Here is a 22,145-nt window from a genome sequence, read left to right as displayed (position 1 = left end):
TCATGAAATTATTTTTTGTGGTTTGGTAGCACTATCTTTGACATCTATGCAGAGTTTCATGTCAATATATTCAATTGCTACAGAGCTATACGTGTTTTTGTAAACATACAAAAGTGAGTTTTTCGATTTTTACTATGTCTGATTTTGTTGAGCAAAAAATTTGCATTAAATTTTGTTTGCGGAATGAATATTTTGCCGCTTACGAATAATTTGCCGGAAACGTTGAGGATGTTGCAGAAGGCCTTTGGTGATAAGGCTATGTCGCAAAAAAATCTTTACAAGTGGTACAAAGACTTGAAAGAAGGCCGAGAACGAGTTCAAGACGAACAGCGCCCCGGACGACCATCAACATCTACCGATGAAAGCCACGTCAAGAAAATCAAAGATTTGCTGTTCGAAAATCGTCGATTGACAATTAGGAACCTTGCTGATGCTACGGGCATTTCATTTGGATCAACCCAAACCATTTTAAAAGATGTTTTGTGCCTCAAACGCGTCAAATCTCGATTGGTTCCAAAAACACTCAACTTTCAACGCCAAAAATTCGACCCATATCGTCCCACCAACCACCGTATTCGCCTGATTTAGCACCGTGCGACTACTAGCTGTTCAACAAACTCAAAAGACCGCTCCGGGGACACCGTTTCGACTCGATTGAGGAGATAAAAGCCGAATCGAAAAAAGTATTGAAGGCCATCCCGGAAAAGGAATTCTCTGACTGTTTCGAGGATTAGAAAAAACGTTGGCATAAGTGCATTGTGTCGGACGGGGAGTACTTTGAATGCGATGAAATTGATTTGGTAGAATAAATAAAGATTTTTCATTTTATAAACAAATTCACCTTTGTTTTTGATCACAGTAGTATTACGTGTGAGTGCATACGTGCATGTGTATGTGTGTTATTTCTTTTATGTATCAGTTGTATTCTGTGCTTCCAGGAATCACATATCAAAATAGTTATATTTCTTTTGAATATTCTGCCTATCAAATCAGTTATCAGTTAAATAGCCCGTTACGAAGAATATTTTTCGAGCTCTATCCAGAGAGTGCTCACTCAACAACTGAATAACAACTTGATTCCTATCATTTTCTAATTTATCTCTATCCCTATCTAGTAATTTTGCAAAATTTTTAAATTTTGCAAGAAGTAACGTAAGGAACATCGAATATGAAATCTACCCATTCATAATAATATTACACTTCCATGACCCAATTTTCGGAAAGCATAATGATATTGTGCAATGTGTGATAGATGCTGCGCTACAGGTGGATGTTGCGCTATATTTTTTCAGTTACATTATATAGTATTGCCTCTTATACTTTTTCACATTATTACATGAAAATGGACTAATCCTAATGACATAATATTTACATCAAGTTAACATGTGAACATAGATAAATGTAGATATCCAGGTTAAACTACTTAATAACGGAATTGTACGAAATGTAAATTACAGATTTGACAAAAATCTAAAAATATTTAACCCGTTTATTGCCGTTTGCTCAGACGTTTGCTTGACAGCCTTGAAGTTATTCCATAATAAAACTGAGGTAATTAAACATAGAATGTCAAGTAAGATTCGAATCTAGCTGCTGTAGGGTGTGTAGTCTTTTCTTCTTTTTCACTTGTTATTTTTATATTACCTTAAATTTAATATGTAATTATCAAAATGTAATGTGTCAAAAAAGGATATAGAAGATATACTTTTAATTTAAAATATATTTATTAGAAATACAGGGAGTTTGAAAGGTTATCATACAGATGAATGTTGAAGATAGATTGGGTGTAGCCGAGAAGAAAAGTCATATACCATAATATCAAATTATCAATAGTTATCAAGTTATTATTAATTAAATCATGTGAGCCAACGAGCTTGTAGAGAACGGAAGACTAAGAAAAATTATTTTCTTCCTACTTACCACTTGATTCCCGGTTATTCCAGTCCTTACGTTGATGGATCAACGGTACTGAAATCCGCATTCACGGATGTGCGGATTTTCGTCGGACCTATATCAGCAATTACGAGAAATAAATATGCCGTTTTGTGTGAACGTAGATTCGTCGGTCCACAGAATATTGTCAGGAAACAAGACATTCCGCCGATATTGCGCGAGAAACCCTGAGTATGTTTTCAATGATTATTACAGTCTCAAATCACCGCGAATATTAAAAGTTAATGACAATACCTTCGCAAAAGTCGTTAATATCCGTTGTTCCAAATCTCGCGGTAACAGCTGTTGCACCCGTTGGTAATGATACGGATACAATTGATGTACACGTAAAGTGCGATGCACGTTTGATACGATAAATTGAGTTCCCGCGCCACACGACGCACGCTTTTCCCGAGATTCTCGTAGAACGAGTAGAGAATTCTTTCCTCGTCTTGAAGACGACGACGCACTGCCATATCTGGCGCATTATGCACTAGACACCCAGTTTCACGCAATCTTTGCACAACACGGAAAATTGTGTGATATGTTGGATAATGTGCACGCCCGAGAAATTGCTGGAGTTAGGAACAGCTCACCGTGTATATTCGAGCCGCGGCAAGCGTATTTCGAAAAAGATGGCAGAAACAATTGACTTTCGATATTTCGAACGTCAATTGTTTCTGCCGAGATTTGTGAACACGAGGTCTTTTTCTGCAATCACGTATCGATCTCGCATAGTGTTAAACCGACAATGCGATATACTTCACAAGAATACACGCAGATGATAGTGGCCTACGGGCTTGCGGGTCGAAATGCGCGCATCGCGGCTTGGATATACGCGGAGCAATTTCGTAAATGTGCACATTATCCAACACATCAGATAATTTTCCGTATTGTGCAAAGATTACGTTAAACGGGGTGTCTAGTGCATAATGCGCTAGGTATGCCAGTGCGTCGTTCTCTTCAAGACGAGGAATGAATTCTTGACACCTTCTACGAGAATCCCGGAAACAGCGTGCGTCGAGCGGCGCGCGAACTCAATTTATCGTATCAAACGTGCATCGCACTTTACGTGTACATCAGTTGTATCCGTATCATTACCAGCGAATGCAACAGCTGTTACCGCGGGATTTGAAACAACGGATATTTGCGACTTTTGCGAAGGTATTGTCATTAACTTTTTTTATTCGCGGTGATTTGAGAGTATAATAATCGTTGAAAAACATACTCAGTGTTTCTCGCGAAATATCGGCGGAATAACTTTTTTCTTGACAATATTCTGTGGACCGACGAAGCTACGTTCACACAAAATGGCTTGTTTAATTCTCGTAATTATTGATATTGGTTCGACGAAAATCCGCACGTCGTCCGTGAAGGCGGATTTCAGTACCGTTGGTCCATCAACGTATGATCGAGAATAATCGGGAATCAAGTGATAAGTAGAAAGAAAATAATTTTTCCTACTGTTTAAGTGAATTGTTTTTTCGTTCGTTATTTCCGTTCAGATCGGTCCCCATTTCTTTCCGCAGCGTTTAACTGGCAGGATTTATAGACAGTTATCAGAGAACGAGTTGCCAGTGCTTCTCGCAAATGTGCCATTAATCATACGAGCGCAGCTCATTTATCAATACAACGGAGCACCGACTCATTTTTGTCGCAAAGTACTGGAGGTATTAAACGTGCAATTGCTAGACAGGTGGATGGGTCGTGGTGGTCGAATCATCTGGCCGGCACGGTCGCCAGATTTAAATATATTAGACTTTTTCGTATGGTGTCATATAAGTTTAATCGAGCATCAGCGTAATGATACAGAAAATGAGGTATCTGAAGCTATTGTTGTGGCTTTTGATACCATTATGCTGGACATAGTGCACCGTGCGACGCGCAATATTGTATGAACGGCCGAACTATGCATACGAGAGAGAGGACGACTTCGAATAATTCTTACATTAGATTGTAAGTGTGGATTAGGCCTACCGTGGAAACTACTATAAAAAAAGCGGACTAAGGTATCTACTGCAAGGTGGTGTGGAAATGATAGTGCATCACTTTCTTATCGCATTTGAAAAGACGAGACGTGGCGATGTCATATTTTTTCCTTATAGCTCGCTGCTCATCGCGCACGCTCATCTCTTGTCGCTTACGGTTGCCTCTCGCCGCGCGCTCAAGCCTAACAGCCTTCGCTGGCTCTGCCTGTACCAAATCTCTACATGCTTACTGCGGCCGCCCTCCGCTCTGTACGCGCTCGTTGGCTCACCTGATTCGATTAATAATAACTCGATAACTATTGCTAATATGACATTATGGTACATGACTTTTCTTCTCGGCTACACCCAATCTATCTTCAACATTCATCTGTATGATAACCTTTCAAACTCCCTGTATAAACAAAGGCCTGTGCGTAATCGATGCCTCTTGTCTTTTGTCCACCCTCGTTCCAGTTTTGATTTAGACTACTAGTATGCTGATGAAACACAGTAAATATATTTTTTCGATAATAATACATTTCGATTCCTTGTCTATATCTATATTATTTTTGTGTAATACTACTGCAATAATCAAAGCAGTATAATTTACTGAGAGAAATGTAAAACAACATTCGATATACGACGAATATTGATGCGACATGGTCATTTTTCTCGCTCCAATACCGATAGTAGATTTGTGAAGTCTCTTTATGATAGACAATAATCCAATGTACATGCATTGGACATCTGTCTCCGAATAATGATAATAATGTTGTAGAGGAGACTTAACAATGATGATGAACATGTTATGAGATGTTTCAGAGCGTTGAATGGAAAGGATTCAAGGATTTTGAATATTTACCAAATTTTATTTAATATGCAGTTTCTCTCATAAACATGCAAGAAATTAATAAACATGACAAAAATATATTAAAATATATAATTTATTGAAATCTCAGTCCAATACACAATAGGAAAATCCGCAGCAAGATGAATATCTTCAGAAACACGATGCAAAAAGGACCGTAGATATCCTAGATAAAAATTATAGTACATAAATTTTGTCACTACCTAATATTAATAATCTAACGAGCCAGCAGTAATATAAAATCATTGTCTTAATTTTCCATTTAATAATATGAATGTATAATAATATAGTGTTATATATATTATTCAATAGTAATAAAATATAAATATAAAATACACGTTGCAATCACAATTAGATTATTGAATGAGCAGATGAATATTAATATAATGTGCCTGTTGTACTTGATGGTACATAGTCATGTAATATACGTATACATATATTCATTACATATATTCATAACGGCAGAATGCTATTGCATAAATTTGATGAAAGAAAATGTATGTTCACATTATAGTAATCAATCATGGAAATTAAATGTATTTTCTTTTTGCTTTTTAAACAGAATTAATTTTTCGAGAGAATGTACATAATTATATACGGTTAAAGATGGAATGTAGCTAAGAATAAATATAAACGTAACACATAAACATCAACATATCGATATTATAATATGTATATTATAATATGTATATTAATATATTCCAGTCAAAGAACAAATTATTGTAATAAAATTATATCAATGTCACAATACCTTGCTAAACGATAACTATAATTTATAACATATTACATTTAAATTGCTTTCAGAGTGTTACTATTAAGTATTATTATTAAGGGGAATACCTAATATTAATTACATTGTTAAGTGAAATATTATGACATTGATAAAATTGTCACTGTCATAATTCGTGTTTACTGGAACATGTAAATATTCACGTGTGTCAACGTTTTAGATTATTTTTAAAATATTACAAATACAATATGACATTTTTTCATTTTATTATACACAAATAAAATTTCAACATGATGCTCAGCTCAACATACAAGTAAAACACATATGTATAACGTACGTCATATAGTCATCCTTCAACTCATCTCTATATACTTCTCTATATATTTATTCTTATTATTTTACACAGAAAACTGCGAGCGAAAAGTGTGAGCATGTGCGTGCGTGCATACATCTACGCACGCACTCGTATGCGTGCACACACTCGTATCGCGTGCACACACTCGTATGCACACACACACACACATACATGTAAGAGTATATAGAAAATGTAGGATTATTACGAACAGACATTCAAGGACAAAATCACAATTTAAAAATTGCTGAATACATATTTTTATAAAGAAATCTGTTTTGAAATATTCACCCAACCATGAACATTATGTATCTGTACGTGTGTGTGTTTAAGTATGTGTGTGTTGAAGCGCGTATGTGTTGTGTGTGCGTATGTAAACTTAAATACAAACTGTTTCGTCGCGTACATATTATATCTTCTCTACTCCTGATTGGCAACCTGAATGTTCTTGATTTTTCTAGAAATTTTGCAACAATATATGTATGATATCGATTCGTTCTATTCGATTGGAGATGCATCGGGATGTTCGTCCCTCCTGTGAGTGTCTAAAGCCTGTCGCTCCACAAACGCCGCGCTGCAAATGTTGCAGGCATAGGGTCTTTGATGCGAATGAGTTAACATGTGCCGTTGCAAGTGTGTTCCCCTATGAAACTTCTTACCGCAGGTAGAACAAGCAAATGTCTTCTCACTATGTGTCTTTAAATGTACAGATAATTGGTTATTGAATATCTTCTTCCCACAGATTTGACAGGCTACTTTTCTTTTTAAGTGCATGGAATTGTGTGCACGGTACTCTGAGAAACTAGAACTAACATGACTACATTTTTTGCACGTGTACGGCTTATTCGAGTGATTCTGCCTTTTGTGTTTCGTCAGATCCTTCTTGAGTTTGAATTTCTTGCCGCAGCCTTCCTCATCACACATATATTTGTGCTCATGCATATGCTTTTGTATTGTGTGTTCGTTCAATGAGTTTTGATCTTTACATGTGAAACCGCATGTTTCGCAGCAGAGCATATCTTGTCCATGATCGGCACTGAGATGATGTTTCAACTCTTCTTTCTTATTAAAACCTTTTTTGCAGATATTGCATGAATAAGGCGCTCTTACGTTCTTTTTGCTGCTCTTTTTGGAATGTTTGCTGCTCTTGGGAGTGTCACTCTTCCAGGACGGTCCCAGTTTCGGACTACCGCTTTCCTTCTGGTTCTTATGATGAACATCTCGTATATGTTTATCCCGAGCTCGTAGCGTTCTGAACTTTCTCTTACAGCCAGTCTCAGTACACGCATAGTTATTGTCCATGTGCATTCGTCCAATGTGGTCTCGCAAAATATATTTTTCTGTGAATAAGTTCTTGCAATAATCGCACTCAAAGATGATTTGCCCGTGTATATCACTTAATATCACTTTAATAAATATAAAACTAAACACGTACTGCATTTGTAATTAAAAATTATACTACCTTCTTAATACAAGAATTTAGAAAATTTGTACAAGTTTTGTCATACCGACGACACGGTATTCATATGCGATAATTCATTATATTTTACGTACAAGAAACAAATGTTGGTTAAAGGATGAGTCGACCTAAATATTATTGTATAATCTGTTGTATGTGATAAATATAAAACAAAACGCGTACGCATTTGTACTTCAACATATTATATTTAAATTATACTGCTGATATATTGCTGATATATAAGCAATAAGAACAAAGGAATATAACTTCAAAACACAGTTATCTTATAAAATATATCCTATGTTATAAGAAATAAAAAATGTTATAAGAATAAACTAACAGACCTCAAAATTTACAACTTATAACAGTTATATTACGTATGAGTGCGTACATGCATGTGTATGTTACTTTTTTTATGTATCAGTTATATTCTATGCTCGCAGGAATCATATATCGCCTCGGGCCCGCCTTCGGACGCACGGAGGAAGGGGGACGACGGATGCAATAAGTCCACCACTCGTTCCCCCCGGGCGTCGATAGGAGTTAGGCGAAGGGGGAATGGAAGCCTGGTTGGGGCCGAGCTCCACACCCCCGCACCCCTTGTCGAACAAGGGCAGTGCGGAGAGAGGATGGGTGTCCTCTCCCTCCAGTAAGAGTAACCAGAAGGCTAACCCAGCTGGGCAACCAGCCGGGGACCGCGCCCCCGACTCCTTTTGTGGGAGAGGGTGCGGTATTTGGGCGTGGGGCATTCCGAGCATGAGCCCTGGGGCCGGGGTATCGGCGAGGGAATACGGGAGTAATTACCCTGACTCCCCCATCATGGTCCGAAAGGTAGACACCCCGCAGGGGTTTTAGCCGATAGGAGTCCGGCGTAACCCACGACTTCCTCAAGGGTCGGGGGTATCCATGATGGATTTCCCCTGCGTGATAAAAAAAAAAGGAATCATAAATCAAAATTGTTTTATTTCTTTTGAATATTCTGCCTATCTAATCAGTTTAAATAGCTCGTTGCGAGGAATGTTCTTCGATCTCTATGCAGAGAGTGCTCACTCAACAATTGAATAACAGCTTGTTTCTTATCATTTTCTAATTTATCTGTATCCCTATCTAGTAATTTTGCGACATTTTACAATTTTGCAACAAGTAAAGTAAAGAACATAGAATATCAAATCTATCCATTCATAATAATATTATCCTTCCACGATACAATTTTCGGAAAACATGATGATATTGTGTGTGTGTGTGATAGATGCTGCGCTACAGGTGGATGTTGCGTTATTTTTTTTTCAGTTACACTGTATAGTATTGCTTCTGATACCTTTTCACATTATTGCATGAAAACGGATTGATTCTAATGACATAATATTTACATCAAGTTAATCTGTGAACGTAGATATTCAAATGGTAGATATTCAAGTTAGCCTACTTAATAACGGAATTGTACGAAATGTAAATTACCGGTTTGACAAAAATCTAAAAATATTTGGTCCGTTCTTTGCCGTTTTCTTAGACGTTTGCTTGACAGCCTTGAAGTTATTCAATAATAAAATTAAGGTAATTAAACATAGGAAGGCAAGCAGAATTCGAGTCTAGCTGCTGTAAGGTGTGTAATCTTTCCTTCTATTTCACTTGTTACTTTTATATTACTTTAAATTTAGTATGTAACTATGTATCGTAATTATGTATCAAAAAAGGATACAGAAGATATATTTTTAATTTAAAATATATTTATTACAAATATAGGGAGTTTGAAAGCTTATCATACAGATGAAAGTTGAAGATAGATTGGGTGTAGCCGAGAAGAAAAGTCATGTACCATAATGTCAAATGAGCAATAGTTATCGAGTTATTATTAATTAAAACATGTGAGCTAACGAGCTCGTAAAGAGCGGAGTGTGGCCGCAATAAGCACGTAGACATTTTGTACAGGCGGAGTCAGCGAAGGCTAATAAGCGAGCGCGCCTGACGAGCAGCGAGCGAGCGAGCGCGAACGACGTGGAGCAAGCGAGCGCAAGCGACAAGAGGCTAGGGGGCGCGCGCAGCGAGCTATAAGGAAAAAACATGACATTGCGCCATCCTGTCTTTCCAGAAGCGATAGGAAAGTGATGCACTATCATTTCCACACCACATTGCGGTAGATATCTTGGTCCGCTTTTTTTATAGTAGTCTCCTCGGTAGGCCTGGTTATTGTTAAATCGATGTCCTCAATTGTTTTTGGTCTTCCGGAGCGCTCTTTGTCCTCAGTGTCAAAATCACCATTTCTGAAGCGTTTAAACCAATCTTCACAGGTAGTTTTCGATGGTACATGCTCGCCGTAGGCCTCCTCAAGCAAACGACGTGCTTCAGCTGCACTTTTTTTCAAGTTAAAGGAGAAAAGCAAAGCTTCCCGCAAAAGCTGTTTATTTGGCACAAAACTCAACATCTTCCTTGTTAGAAAAAATATTTTTGCGTTGCGATATGTGTTGGTATTACGATTGGTTATTGTTGACAGATGTCCAAGCTATGAAAAAAACACAACTTCACACATGTATGTCCACTACATGTGTCATTAGCGCCATCCATACGTGAAACCCGGAAACTTAGTTGCGCACCTAGTATTATTATATATTCATTTCATAATGAGCACTAAAAACTTTACACATATATATAAACAAAATGTATTTATTTATCCTACGATTATATAAATTTTACAAACTCTTAATAATTATAAATACTTTATTTTTATACGACGTCTTATTACAAACGGTGCAAAAGTATTGCGCCAAAAAGTTTTCTTATGCATTAGGAAAATATATCATTGAAAAATAATAACAGAAAGTGTTATCAACGTTTATTTAAACTTAATAGTTTGTCGCCATGCCTTTAAAAGCAATCACAGCAGCACAACGGCGAGGTATTGATGCTATTAAATTAGAAATATAATCTTGAGGAAAATTTTGCCATTGAGTTTGCAAATCTTGCCACAATTCAGCTGTATTGGAGTGTATCTTATTTCCTGTATGTAGTTTGAATTCTTGCCACAAATGCTCAATAGGATTCAAGTCCGGTGATTGCGAGGGCCAGTCAAGAACCCGCATTTTTTTCATGATGAAAAATTCTTTTATTAGTTTTGATGAATGTTTGAAATCGTTATCTTGTTGGAAAATCCAATCACGTGGCATGTTTCGAGTTGCATATGGCAGCATATGCTGTGTCAATATATGATCTCAACCAATGGACCAACTCCATTATAAGAAAATGATCCCCAAACCATCACGTTACCTCCACCATGTTTTACGGTAGGAATTTGATATCTTGGGTTATATGTTGTGCCTGTTGGATATCGTATATATTTTCTACCGGCACTTCCGAATAACTGAAACTCTGACTCGTCAGAGAAAAGTACCTTTCGCCAATCAACTTCAGTCCAATGTTCAAATTTCCTTGCAAAATCTAACCGATCTTTCTTATTTTTTGCATTAATTAATGGTTCTTTTACACCAACGCGTCCTAAAAGTCCTACTTCCTTCCTTTAGACGTCAAATATTGTACTTCGACTTACATCAGCAAGATTTTCTTCTCGTAGTTCTCGAGAAATATCCATAGCAGCTTTCCTAACATCTGCTATCGACATTCTTTTAATCATTTTATCGACGCGCTTTGTAGTTTTGCGAAGTCTACCATTTCGTGATTTATCAGCTAAAGAGTTCGTCAACTTATATTTAGCAATAATCCTATTTACCATACTTTTATCAATTAATAAGCAATAAGCAATTTCGCGAGAAACCTTTCCTTGCTGAGAAAGATTAATCACGGCTTCGCGTAACTGAAGGCTTGTATGTTTCGGCATTGCGGTAGACAATAAACTGAACCTTAGTTAAAGCAAATATTTACGAAGAAGTTTCATAAGAAACGTAAACAAACCGGGCTCATAAAGTCACAATAAGAATACGGCTCAATACTTTTGAACACATTTAAATATTATATGACTAAATAAATAGAAACTATGTACTTTCAAAATTTTGTAACTGTACTATCATTTGTAAGAATGTTATGTCAATTATTTTATATAATTAATTTTTAGAGCAAATCAATATATTGTCATGTATCTTAAAAAGACACTATGGCTCGAAATTTTTGCGCGACACTGTACATTATTTCCGTGTAATAATACTGCATTAATCAAAGCAGTATAATTTACTGAGAGAAATATCATACAACGTAACAACAGTCGATATATGACGAATATTGATGCGACATGATCATTTTTCTCGCCCCAATACCGATAGTAGATTCGTGAAGCCTCATTATGATAGCCAGTAATCCAATGCACATAAGTCGGACATTTGACTCCGAAAAATCATAATAATGTTGTAGAGGAGACTTAACAATGATGATGGACATGTTATGAAATGTTTCAGAGCGTTGTATGGAAAGGATTCAAGGATTTTGAATATTTATACAAATTTTATTTAATACGCCGGTTTCTCATAAACACGCAAAGAATTAATGAATATAACAAAAATATATTAAAATATAGATTTATTGAAATCTCAGTCCAAAAACGATAGGAAAATCCGCAGCAAGATGAATATCTTTAGAAACACGATGCAAAAAATACCGCAGATATCCTACATAAAAATTATAGTACATGAATTTTGTCACTACCTAATACTAATAACCTAACGAGCCAGCAATAATATCAAATCATTGTCTTAATTTTCCATTTAATAATATGAATGTATAATAATATAGTGTTATATATATTATTCAATAGTAATAAAATATAAATATAAAATATACGTTGCAATAACAATTACATTATTGAATGAACAGATGAATATTAATGTAATGTGCCCGTTATTTGATTTTACATGGTTACTTGAGGTTACATGTAATATAAGTATACATATAATCATTACATATATTCATAACGGGAGAATGCTATTGCACAGATTTGATGAAAGCAAATGTATGTTCACATTTTAGTAATCAATCATAAAAATTAAATGTATTTTCTTTTTGCTTTTTAAACAGAATTAATTTTTCGAGAGAATGTACATAATTATATACGGTTAAGGATGGAATGTAGCTAAGAATAAATATAAACGTAACACATAAATATCAACATATCGATATTATAATATATATATTATAATATGTATATTAATATATTCCAGTCAAAGGACAAACTATTCTAGTAAAATAATATCAATGTCACAATGCCTTGCTAAACGATAACTATAATTTATAACATATTACACTGAAATTGCTTTCAGAGTGTTACTATTAAGTATTATTATTAAGTGGAATACCTAATATTAATTACATTATTAAGTGAAATATTATGACATTGATAAAATTGTCACTGTCATAATTCGTGTTTACTGGAACATGTAAATATTCACGTGTGTCAACGTTTTAGATTATTTTTAAAATATTACAAATACAATATGACATTTTTTCATCTTATTAAACACAAATAAAATTTCAACATGATGCTCAGCTCAACATGCAAGTAAAACACATATGTATAACGTACGTCATATAGTCCTCCTTCAACTTATCTCTATATACTTCTCTATATCTTTTATTCTTATTATTTTACACAGAAAACTGGGTGTGAGCAAGTGCGTGCGTGCATACACCTACGCGCGCGCGCACACACTCGTATGCACACACACACACACATACATGTAAGAGTATATAGAAAATGTAGGATTATTACGAACAGACATTCAAGGACAAAATCACAATTTAAAAATTGCTGAATATATATTTTTATAAAGAAATCTGTTTTGAAATATTCACCAACCATGAACATTATGTATCTGTACGTGTGTGTGTTTAAGTATGTGTGTGTTGAAGCGCGTATTTGTTGTGTGTGCGTATGTAAACTTAAATACAAACTGTTTCGTCGCGTACATATTATATCTTCTCTACTCCTGATTGGCAACCTGAATGTTCTTGATTTTTCTAGAAATTTTGCAACAATATATGTATGATATCGATTCGTTCTATTCGATTGGAGATGCATCGGGATGTTCGTCCCTCCTGTGAGTGTCTAAAGCCTGTCGCTCCACAAACACCGCGCTGCAAATGTTGCAGGCATAGGGTCTTTGTTGCGAATGAGTTAACATGTGCCGTTGCAAGTGTGTTCCCCTATGAAACTTCTTACCGCAGATAGAACAAGCAAATGTCTTCTCACCATGTATCTTTAAATGTATATGCAATTTGTGCTTGAATATCTCCTTCCCACAGATTTGACAGGCTACCTTTCTTTTTAAGTGCATGAAATTGTGTGCACGGTACTCTGAGAAACTAGAACTTACATGACCACATTTTTTGCACGTGTACGGCTCATTCGAGTGATTCTGCCTTTTGTGTTTCGTCAAATCCGACTTCAATTTGAATTTCTTGCCGCAGCCTTCCTCATCACACATATATTTGTGCTCATGCGTATGCTTTCGTATTATGTGTTCGTCCAATGATTTTTTATCTTTACATGTGAAACCGCATGTTTCGCAGCAGAGCATATCTTGCCCATGATCGGCACTGAGATGATGTTTCAACTCTTCTGTCTTATTAAAACCTTTTTTGCAGATATTGCATGAGTAAGGCGCTCTTACGTTCTTTTTGCTGCTCTTTTTGGAATGTTTGCCGCTCTTGGGAGTGTCACTCTTCCAGGACGGTCCCGGTTGCGGACTACCGCTTTCCTTCTCCTCCTGGTTCTTATGATGAACATCTCGTATATGTTTATCCCGATCTCGCAGCGTTCTGAATTTCTTATCACAGCCGGTCTCAGTACACGCATAGATATAGTCCACGTGTATTCGTGCAATGTGATCTTTCAAATTACATTTTCTGGTGAATATTTCCTTGCAATAATCGCATTCAAACATGATTTGCTTGTGTATATCACTGAAGTGACGTTTCGACTCTTGCATCGAAGCGAAGCTTATGTCGCAGGTGTCACATCGGTAAGACTTCGAGCTGTCGCTTACCTCTCTACAATGAATATTTATTATGTGATTGTCCAGATATTCCTGAGTTTTGAACTTTTTATTACAGCCCGGGCACGTGTATGCATAATTATCCGTATGCTTTCGTTCCACGTGCCTTTTCAAGTTACGCTTCTCGTTAGATGTGAAGTCGCAATATTTGCACTTGTATAAACCACGTTTGTGAGTCTGCTTTAAGTGCTGTTTCAACTCTTTAATCACAGGGAAGCTTTTCTTGCAAATTTCACATATGTGAGTCATTATCTTGCCCTTTTCAATGTGAAATTTCGAGTTAAAATTTCAACTGCCTCGGCTCAATAATCTGTTTGCGTAACCGCGTTGTCCGAATTTATTTTTCCCTGTTTCGACGTTTACCGATATCTTACAAAGAGACAAATTTCGATATGCACTCTCTATATTGCGCAAGTTACTGTTTAAAATTATTGGTATTTATGCTATTCACAATATCCAAAAGCGAAATATCATACAAACAGGAAGGTCGCGTCAGGTACATTCGGCTGTGCGAAACAGTTTGAACACTTTCCAATGAGAGAAACGCGTGAAGTAACCGTTGCGAGCCACTAATCATAGATTTACAAACGATGATCATTTATGATAGGAATCAACCTCTTACGCAATTATTGACTGAGCGCTCTCTGAACGGAGAACCATCGGAGAATAATCTTCGAAGCGGTCTGTTTACATTGCTCGGATAGGCGGAATATTCAAAATGATTGTAGTTCTTTCATAGATAATTATCTTGCATATAGTTTTATATCTATATAATATAAATATATATATTTTTATATTTTTATATATTGTTACATTTTATGTATTGTTATTGTTACATATTATTGTCTTTTTATATATTTTTGTTGTGTTACATATATTGTTCTTAGCAGATATAAAAGTATAAAAATACTATGGCATTCTTGATTAATTCGTATTTGTAATTTAGTCACTACTGTCAACATACACGATATTTGCAAGGAAAGTAGCAGTTACTGCTGTAAAAAATAATAATCATTAATTAAAAGTTATATTACCTTCTTAATACAAGAATTTAGAAAATTTCTACAAGTTTTGTCATACCGACGCCACGATATTCATGCGATAATTCATAATATTTTACGTACAAGAAACAAATGTTGTTTAAAGCATAAAACGACCTAAATATTATTGTATAATCTGCTGCATATGATAAATATAAAACTAAACACGTACTGCATTTGTAATTCGACATATTATATTTAAATTATACTGCTGATATATTGCTATAAGCAATAAAAACAAAGGAATATAACAGTTTCAAAACACAGTTATCTTATAAAATATATCTTATGTTATAAGAATAAACTAAGAAACCTCAAAATTAAAATTTATAACAGTTATACTACTGTAATAAAAATTAAGGTGAATTTTTCATTTAATCTTCGCGGGTGCTTTGAAATCATGAAATTATTTTTTGTGGGTTGGTAGTACTATCTTTGACATCTATGTAGAGTTTCATGTCAATATATTCAATTGCTACAGAGCTATACGTGTTTTTGTAAACATACAAAAGTGAGTGTTCCGATTTTTACTATGTGTGATTTTGTTGAGCAAAGAATTTGCATTAAATTTTGTTTGCGGAATGAATATTTTGCCGCGGAAACGTTGAGGATGTTGCAGAAGGCCTTTGATGATAAGGCTATGTCGCAAAAAAATCTTTACAAGTGGTACAAAGACTTGAAAGAAGGCCGAGAACGAGTTCAAGACGAACAGCGCCCCGGACGACCATCAACACCTACCGATGAAAGCCACGTCAAAGAAATCAAAGATTTGCTATTCGAAAATCGTCGATTGACAATTAGAGACCTTGCTGATGCTACGGGTATTTCATTTGGATTAAACCATTTTAAAAGATGTTTTGTGCCTCAAACGCGTCAAATCTCGATTGGTTCCAAAAACATTCAACTTTCAACGCCAAAAATTCGACCCATATCGTTCCACAACCACCGTATTCACCTGATTTAGCACCATGCGACTACTAGCTGTTCAACAAACTCAAAAGACCGCTCCGGGGACACCGTTTCGATTGAGGAGATAAAAGCCGAATTGAAGAAAGTATAGAAGGCCATCCCGGAAAAGGAATTCTCTGACTGTTTCGAGGATTGGAAAAAACGTTGGCATAAGTGCATTGTGTTGGACGGGGAGTACTTTGAATGCGATGAAATTGATTTGGAAGAATAAATAAAGATTTTTCATTTTATAAACAAATTCACCTTATTTTTTATCACAGTAGTATTACGTGTTAGTGCGTACATGCATGTGTATGTGTGTTATTTCTTTTACGTATCACTTCTATTCTATGCTTCCAGGAATCATATATCAAAACAGTTTTAGTTCTATTGAATATTCTGCCTATCAAATCAGTTTAAATAGCCCGTTACGAGGAGTGTTCTCCAATCTCTATCCAGAGAGTGCTCACTCAACAATTGAATAACAACTTGATTCCTATCATTTTCTAATTTATCTCTATCCCTATCTAGTAATTTTGCAAAATTTTAAAATTATGCAAGAAGTAAAGTAAAGAACATCGAATATCAAAACTATCCATTCATAATAATATTAACTTTCCATGACCCAATTTTCGGAAAACATAATTATATTGTGCAATGTGTGATAGATGTTGCTACAGGTGGATGTCGCGTTACTTTTTTTCAGTTACATTATATAGTATTGCCTCTTATACTTTTTCACATTACTACATGAAAATGGACTAATCCTAATGACATAATATTTACATCAAGTTAACATGTGAACATAGATAAATGTAGATATTCAAGTTAGCCTACTTAATAACGGAATTGTACGAAATGTAAATTACCGATTTGATAAAAATCTAAAAATATTTAACCCGTTTATTGCCGTTTGCTTAGACCTTCGCTTGACAGTTTTGAAGTTATTCGATAATAAAACTGAGATAATTAAACATAGAAAGGCAAGTAGGATTCGAATATAGCTGCTGTAGGATGCTGTAGGATGTGTTTTCTTCTTTTTCACTTGTTATTTTTATATTACTTTAAATTTAATATGCAACCATCAAAATGTAATGTGTCAAAAAAGGGTATAGAAGATATACTTTTAATTTAAAATATATTTATTACATATGCAGCATATGTTTGAAAGCTTATCATACAGATGAATGTTGAAGATAGATTGTGTGTAGCCGAGAAGAAAAGTCATGTACCATAATGTCAAATTAACAATAGTTATCAAGTTATTACTAATTAAAGCATGTGAGCCAACGAGCTTGTAGAGAGCGGAGGGCGGCCGCAGTAAGCACATAGACATGTGGTACAGGCGGAGTCAGCGATCGGGGAAAGAATGCAGGCGTACTTCTTCTGACTTCCCCCACCACGGTCCGTGCGGTAGGCACCCCGCAGAGGTTTTAGTCGGTAGAAGTCAGACATGACCCCCGCCCGCCCCAAGGGGTGGGGGTGGGGGTATCCATGAGGATATCCCCTGTGTGACCAAAAACAAATAAGGCGGAGTCAGCGAAGGCCTTTGTGGGAGCGCGCGCGGCAAGGGGCAACCGTAAGCGACATGATACGAGCGCGCGCAACGAGCAGCGAGCGAGCGCGAACGACGAGGAACAAGCGAGCGCAAGCGACAAGAGGCGAGCGAACGCGCGCAGCGAGCTATAAGGAAAAATCGTGACATCGCGCCCTTCCGTCTTTCCAAAGGCAATAAGAAAGTGATGCGCTATCATCTCCACACCACCTTGCGGTAGATGGTGCGTTCTTTTTTAATAGTTTCCCCGGTAGGCCTAATCCACTCTTACAATCTAATGTAACAATTGTTCAAAGTCGTCCTCTCTCTCGTATGCAGAGTTCGGCCCTTCGTACAATATCGCGCGTTGCACGATGCGTCATGTCCGCCGTAATAATACCGAAGGCCGCAACAATAGCTTCACGTACCACGTTTTCTGTACCATTAAGGTGATGCTCGGTTAAACTTCTTATATGACCCTATTATGAAAAAGTCTAATATATTTAAATCTGGCGACCGTGCCGGCCAGATGATTGAACCACCACGATCCATCCACCTGTCTGGAAATTGCGCGTTTAATACCTCCCGTACTTTGTGACAAAAATGAGTCGGTGCTCCGTCGTGTTGATAAATGAGTTGTGCTCGTATGTGTAATGGCATATTTGCGAGAAGCTTTGACAACTCGTTTTCTAATAACTGTCCATAAATCCTGCCAGTTAAACGTTGAGGGAGGAAATGTGGACCGATCTGAACGGAAATAACGAAAAATTTCACTTAAAGAATAAGAAAAATTATTTTCTTTCTACTTACCACTTGATTCTCGATTATTCCCGTCCATACTTTGATGGACCAACGGTACTGAAATCCGCCTTCACGGACGATGTGCGGATTTTCGTTGGACCAATATCAATAATTATGAGAATTAAATATGCCGTTTGGTGTGAACGTAGCACAGAATATTGTCAAGAAACAAGTCATTCCACCGATATTGCGCCAGGAGTCCTGAGTATGTTTTTCAATGATCATTATACTCTCAAATCACCGCGAATATAAAAAGATAATGACAATACCTTCGCAAAAGTCGCAAATATCCGTTGTTCCAGATCCCGCGGTAACAGCTGTTGCACCCGCTGGTAATGATACGGATACAACTGATGTGTACCAGGTATGTAAATATGAAACCGGAATTTTTGTATAGAAAATACACGTTCGTTGTATGAAAATGATAAAAAATATTTTATTCCAAGTATTGCCCATCGCTAGCTATACATTGTTCCCACCTGTCTGACAATTTGTGGATGCCACGTCGAAAAAACTGTTGCTCTTTTGAGGCAAACCAGTCACCGAGCCATTTTCGTACATTTTCGTAAGAAGTGAAGCGCTGCTCAGCAAGTGCGTGTACCATCGATGCAAATAAATAATAATCGGACGGAACCAAGTCCGGTGAGTAAGCCGCATGCGAAAGTATTTCCCAATTAAAAGCGTCAATCCTTTCCTTGACAAGTTTTCTTGTGTGTGATGGTGCATTATCATGAAGCAAAATCACTTTGTGTTGCCATTTTTGATATTCTGGTCGTTTTCCACGCAAAACTTAATTCAAATCGATCATTTGTTGTCGGTAGCATTCAGTATTAACGGTTTCGCCAAGTTTTAGCAACTCATAATAGATCACACCCTTCTGATCCCACCAAACACAGAGCATTGTCTTCTGTCCATAGCGATTTGGCTTTGCAGTCGATGTCAATGCTTCGCCTGGAGTTATTCATGATCTTTTACGCTTAGGATTCTCAAAATATATCCACTTCTCATCGCCAGTCACAATTCGATGGAGAAATGACTTTCTTTTGTACCTGGCGAGCAGCATTTCGCAAGTGATTTTTCGGTTTTCCTACTTTCCTACTTTCATTCAGTTCATGTAGAATCCATTTTCCCATCTTCTAGATCTTTCCCATGGCTTTCAAACGTATGGAGACGGCTTCTCGTGTCATATTTAATTGATTCGCGAGTTGTTGTTGCGTTTGAGCGTCATCCTTATCCAACAGTACTTGCAATTCGCTGTCTTCAAACTTTTCGGTGGTCTTCCACGTTCTTCGTTTCTCATGTCAAAATCGCCACGTTTGAATTTTTTAAACCACTCAAAGCACTGTGATTTACCAAGAGCATGCTCACCGTAAGCTTCGACAAGCATTCGATGCGATTCTGCAGCAGTTTTCTTCAAATGGTAACAGAAAATCAATGCTGTCCGCAAATCGTAGATTCCAGGCACAAAATTCGACATGTTCAACGCTAGTACAAACTATGCTGTTGTATGAAACTTGTATTGTTGTGAGTTGAAAACCTTTGTCAAATGTCAACAAATGGAAATGGCGCCAATGACGAGGTTTGACGGTTACTACATCGACAGCTAGGGCCATCTATGAGCAAATTCCGGTTTCATATTTACAGACCTGGTATTTATTTATCCTACAATTATATAAACCTCACAAACTCTTAATAATTATAAATACTTTATTTTTATACAATGTCTTATTACAGACAGTGCAAAAGTATTGCGACAAAAAGCTTTCTTATGCATAAGGAAAATATATTATTGAAAAATGATAACAGAAAATGTTGTCATCGTTTATTTAAACTTAATACTTTCTTGCCATGCCTTTAGAATCTAACCGATCTTTCTTATTTTTTGCATTAATTAATGGTTCTTTTACACCAACGCGTCCTAAAAGTCCTACTTCCTTCCTTTAGACGTCAAGATATTATACTTCGACTTACATCAGCAAGATTTTCTTCTCGTAGTTCTCGAGAAATATCCTGAGTAGCTTTCCTAACATCTGCTATCGACTTTCTTTTAATCATTTTATCGACGCGCTTTGTAGTTTTGCGAAGTCTACCATTTCGTGGTTTATCAGCTAAAGAGTTCGTCAACTTATATTTAGCAATAATCCTATTTACCATACTTTTATCAATTAATAAGCAATAAGCAATTTCGCGAGAAACCTTTCCTTGCTGAGAAAGATTAATCACGGCTTCGCGTAACTGAAGGCTTGTATGTTTCGGCATTGCGGTAGACAATAAACTGAACCTTAGTTAAAGCAAATATTTACGAAGAAGTTTCATAAGAAACGTAAACAAACCGGGCTCATAAAGTCACAATAAGAATACGGCTCAATACTTTTGAACACATTTAAATATTATATGACTAAATAAATAGAAACTATGTACTTTCAAAATTTTGTAACTGTACTATCATTTGTAAGAATGTTATGTCAATTATTTTATATAATTAATTTTTAGAGCAAATCAATATATTGTCATGTATCTTAAAAAGATACTATGGCTCGAAATTTTTGCGCGACACTGTACATTATTTCTGTGTAATAATACTGCATTAATCAAAGCAGTATAATTTACTGAGAGAAATGTCATACAACGTAACAACAGTCGATATATGACGAATATTGATGCGACATGATCATTTTTCTCGCCCCAATACCGATAGTCGATTGGTGAAGCCTCATTATGATAGCCAGTAATCCAATGCACATAAGTCGGACATTTGACTCCGAAAAATCATAATAATGTTGTAGAGGAGACTTAACAATGATGATGGACATGTTATGAAATATTTCAGAGCGTTGAATGGAAAGGATTCAAGGATTTTGAATATTTATACAAATTTTATTTAATACGCCGGTTTTCTCATAAACACGCAAAGAATTAATGAATATAACAAAAATATATTAAAATATAGATTTATTGAAATCTCAGTCCAAAAACGATAGGAAAATCCGCAGCAAGATGAATATCTTTAGAAACACGATGCAAAAAATACCGCGGATATGCTACATAAAAATTATAGTACATGAATTTTGTCACTACCTAATACTAATAACCTAACGAGCCAGCAATAATACCAAATCATTGTTTTAATTTTCCATTTAATAATATGAATGTATAATAATATAGTGTTATATATATTATTCAATAGTAATAAAATATAAATATAAAATATACGTTGCAATAATAATTACATTATTGAATGAACAGATGAATATTAATGTAATGTGCCCGTTATTTGATTTTACATGGTTACTTGAGGTTACATGTAATATAAGTATACATATAATCATTACATATATTCATAACGGGAGAATGCTATTGCACAGATTTGATGAAAGCAAATGTATGTTCACATTATAGTAATCAATCATAAAAATTAAATGTATTTTCTTTTTGCTTTTTAAACAGAATTAATTTTTCGAGAGAATGTACATAATTATATACGGTTAAAGATGGAATGTAGCTAAGAATAAATATAAACGT

The 22,145-nt window shown here is 35.9% G+C and overlaps 2 protein-coding genes across 2 annotated transcripts; both read right to left on the bottom strand.

Annotated features, from left to right (window-relative positions):
• Positions 1–6,172: 6,172 nt before the first annotated feature.
• LOC105183333 (zinc finger protein 708) lies at positions 6,173–7,157 on the bottom strand. The gene has a single exon (XM_011141371.3). It carries the CDS (start codon positions 7,155–7,157, stop codon positions 6,348–6,350), a length of 810 nt encoding a protein of 269 aa, XP_011139673.2. The 3' UTR covers positions 6,173–6,347.
• Positions 7,158–13,088: 5,931 nt separating this feature from the next.
• LOC112588892 (zinc finger protein 624-like) lies at positions 13,089–14,833 on the bottom strand. The gene has a single exon (XM_025300216.1). It carries the CDS (start codon positions 14,547–14,549, stop codon positions 13,305–13,307), a length of 1,245 nt encoding a protein of 414 aa, XP_025156001.1. The 5' UTR covers positions 14,550–14,833; the 3' UTR covers positions 13,089–13,304.
• Positions 14,834–22,145: the final 7,312 nt, after the last annotated feature.

This window comes from Harpegnathos saltator, unplaced genomic scaffold, assembly GCF_003227715.2.
Source record: "Harpegnathos saltator strain DR-91 unplaced genomic scaffold, Hsal_v8.6 scaffold333, whole genome shotgun sequence".
NCBI classification, from domain to species: domain Eukaryota; kingdom Metazoa; phylum Arthropoda; class Insecta; order Hymenoptera; family Formicidae; genus Harpegnathos; species Harpegnathos saltator.
This window is presented reverse-complemented; position numbering and strand designations above follow the sequence as displayed.

What these genes read in the sequence shown, in the direction of transcription:
- LOC105183333 (XM_011141371.3), bottom strand. Translation starts at nt 7,157, where the DNA reads ATGCACATGGACAATAACTATGCGTGTACTGAGACTGGCTGTAAGAGA.
- LOC112588892 (XM_025300216.1), bottom strand. Translation starts at nt 14,549, where the DNA reads ATGACTCACATATGTGAAATTTGCAAGAAAAGCTTCCCTGTGATTAAA.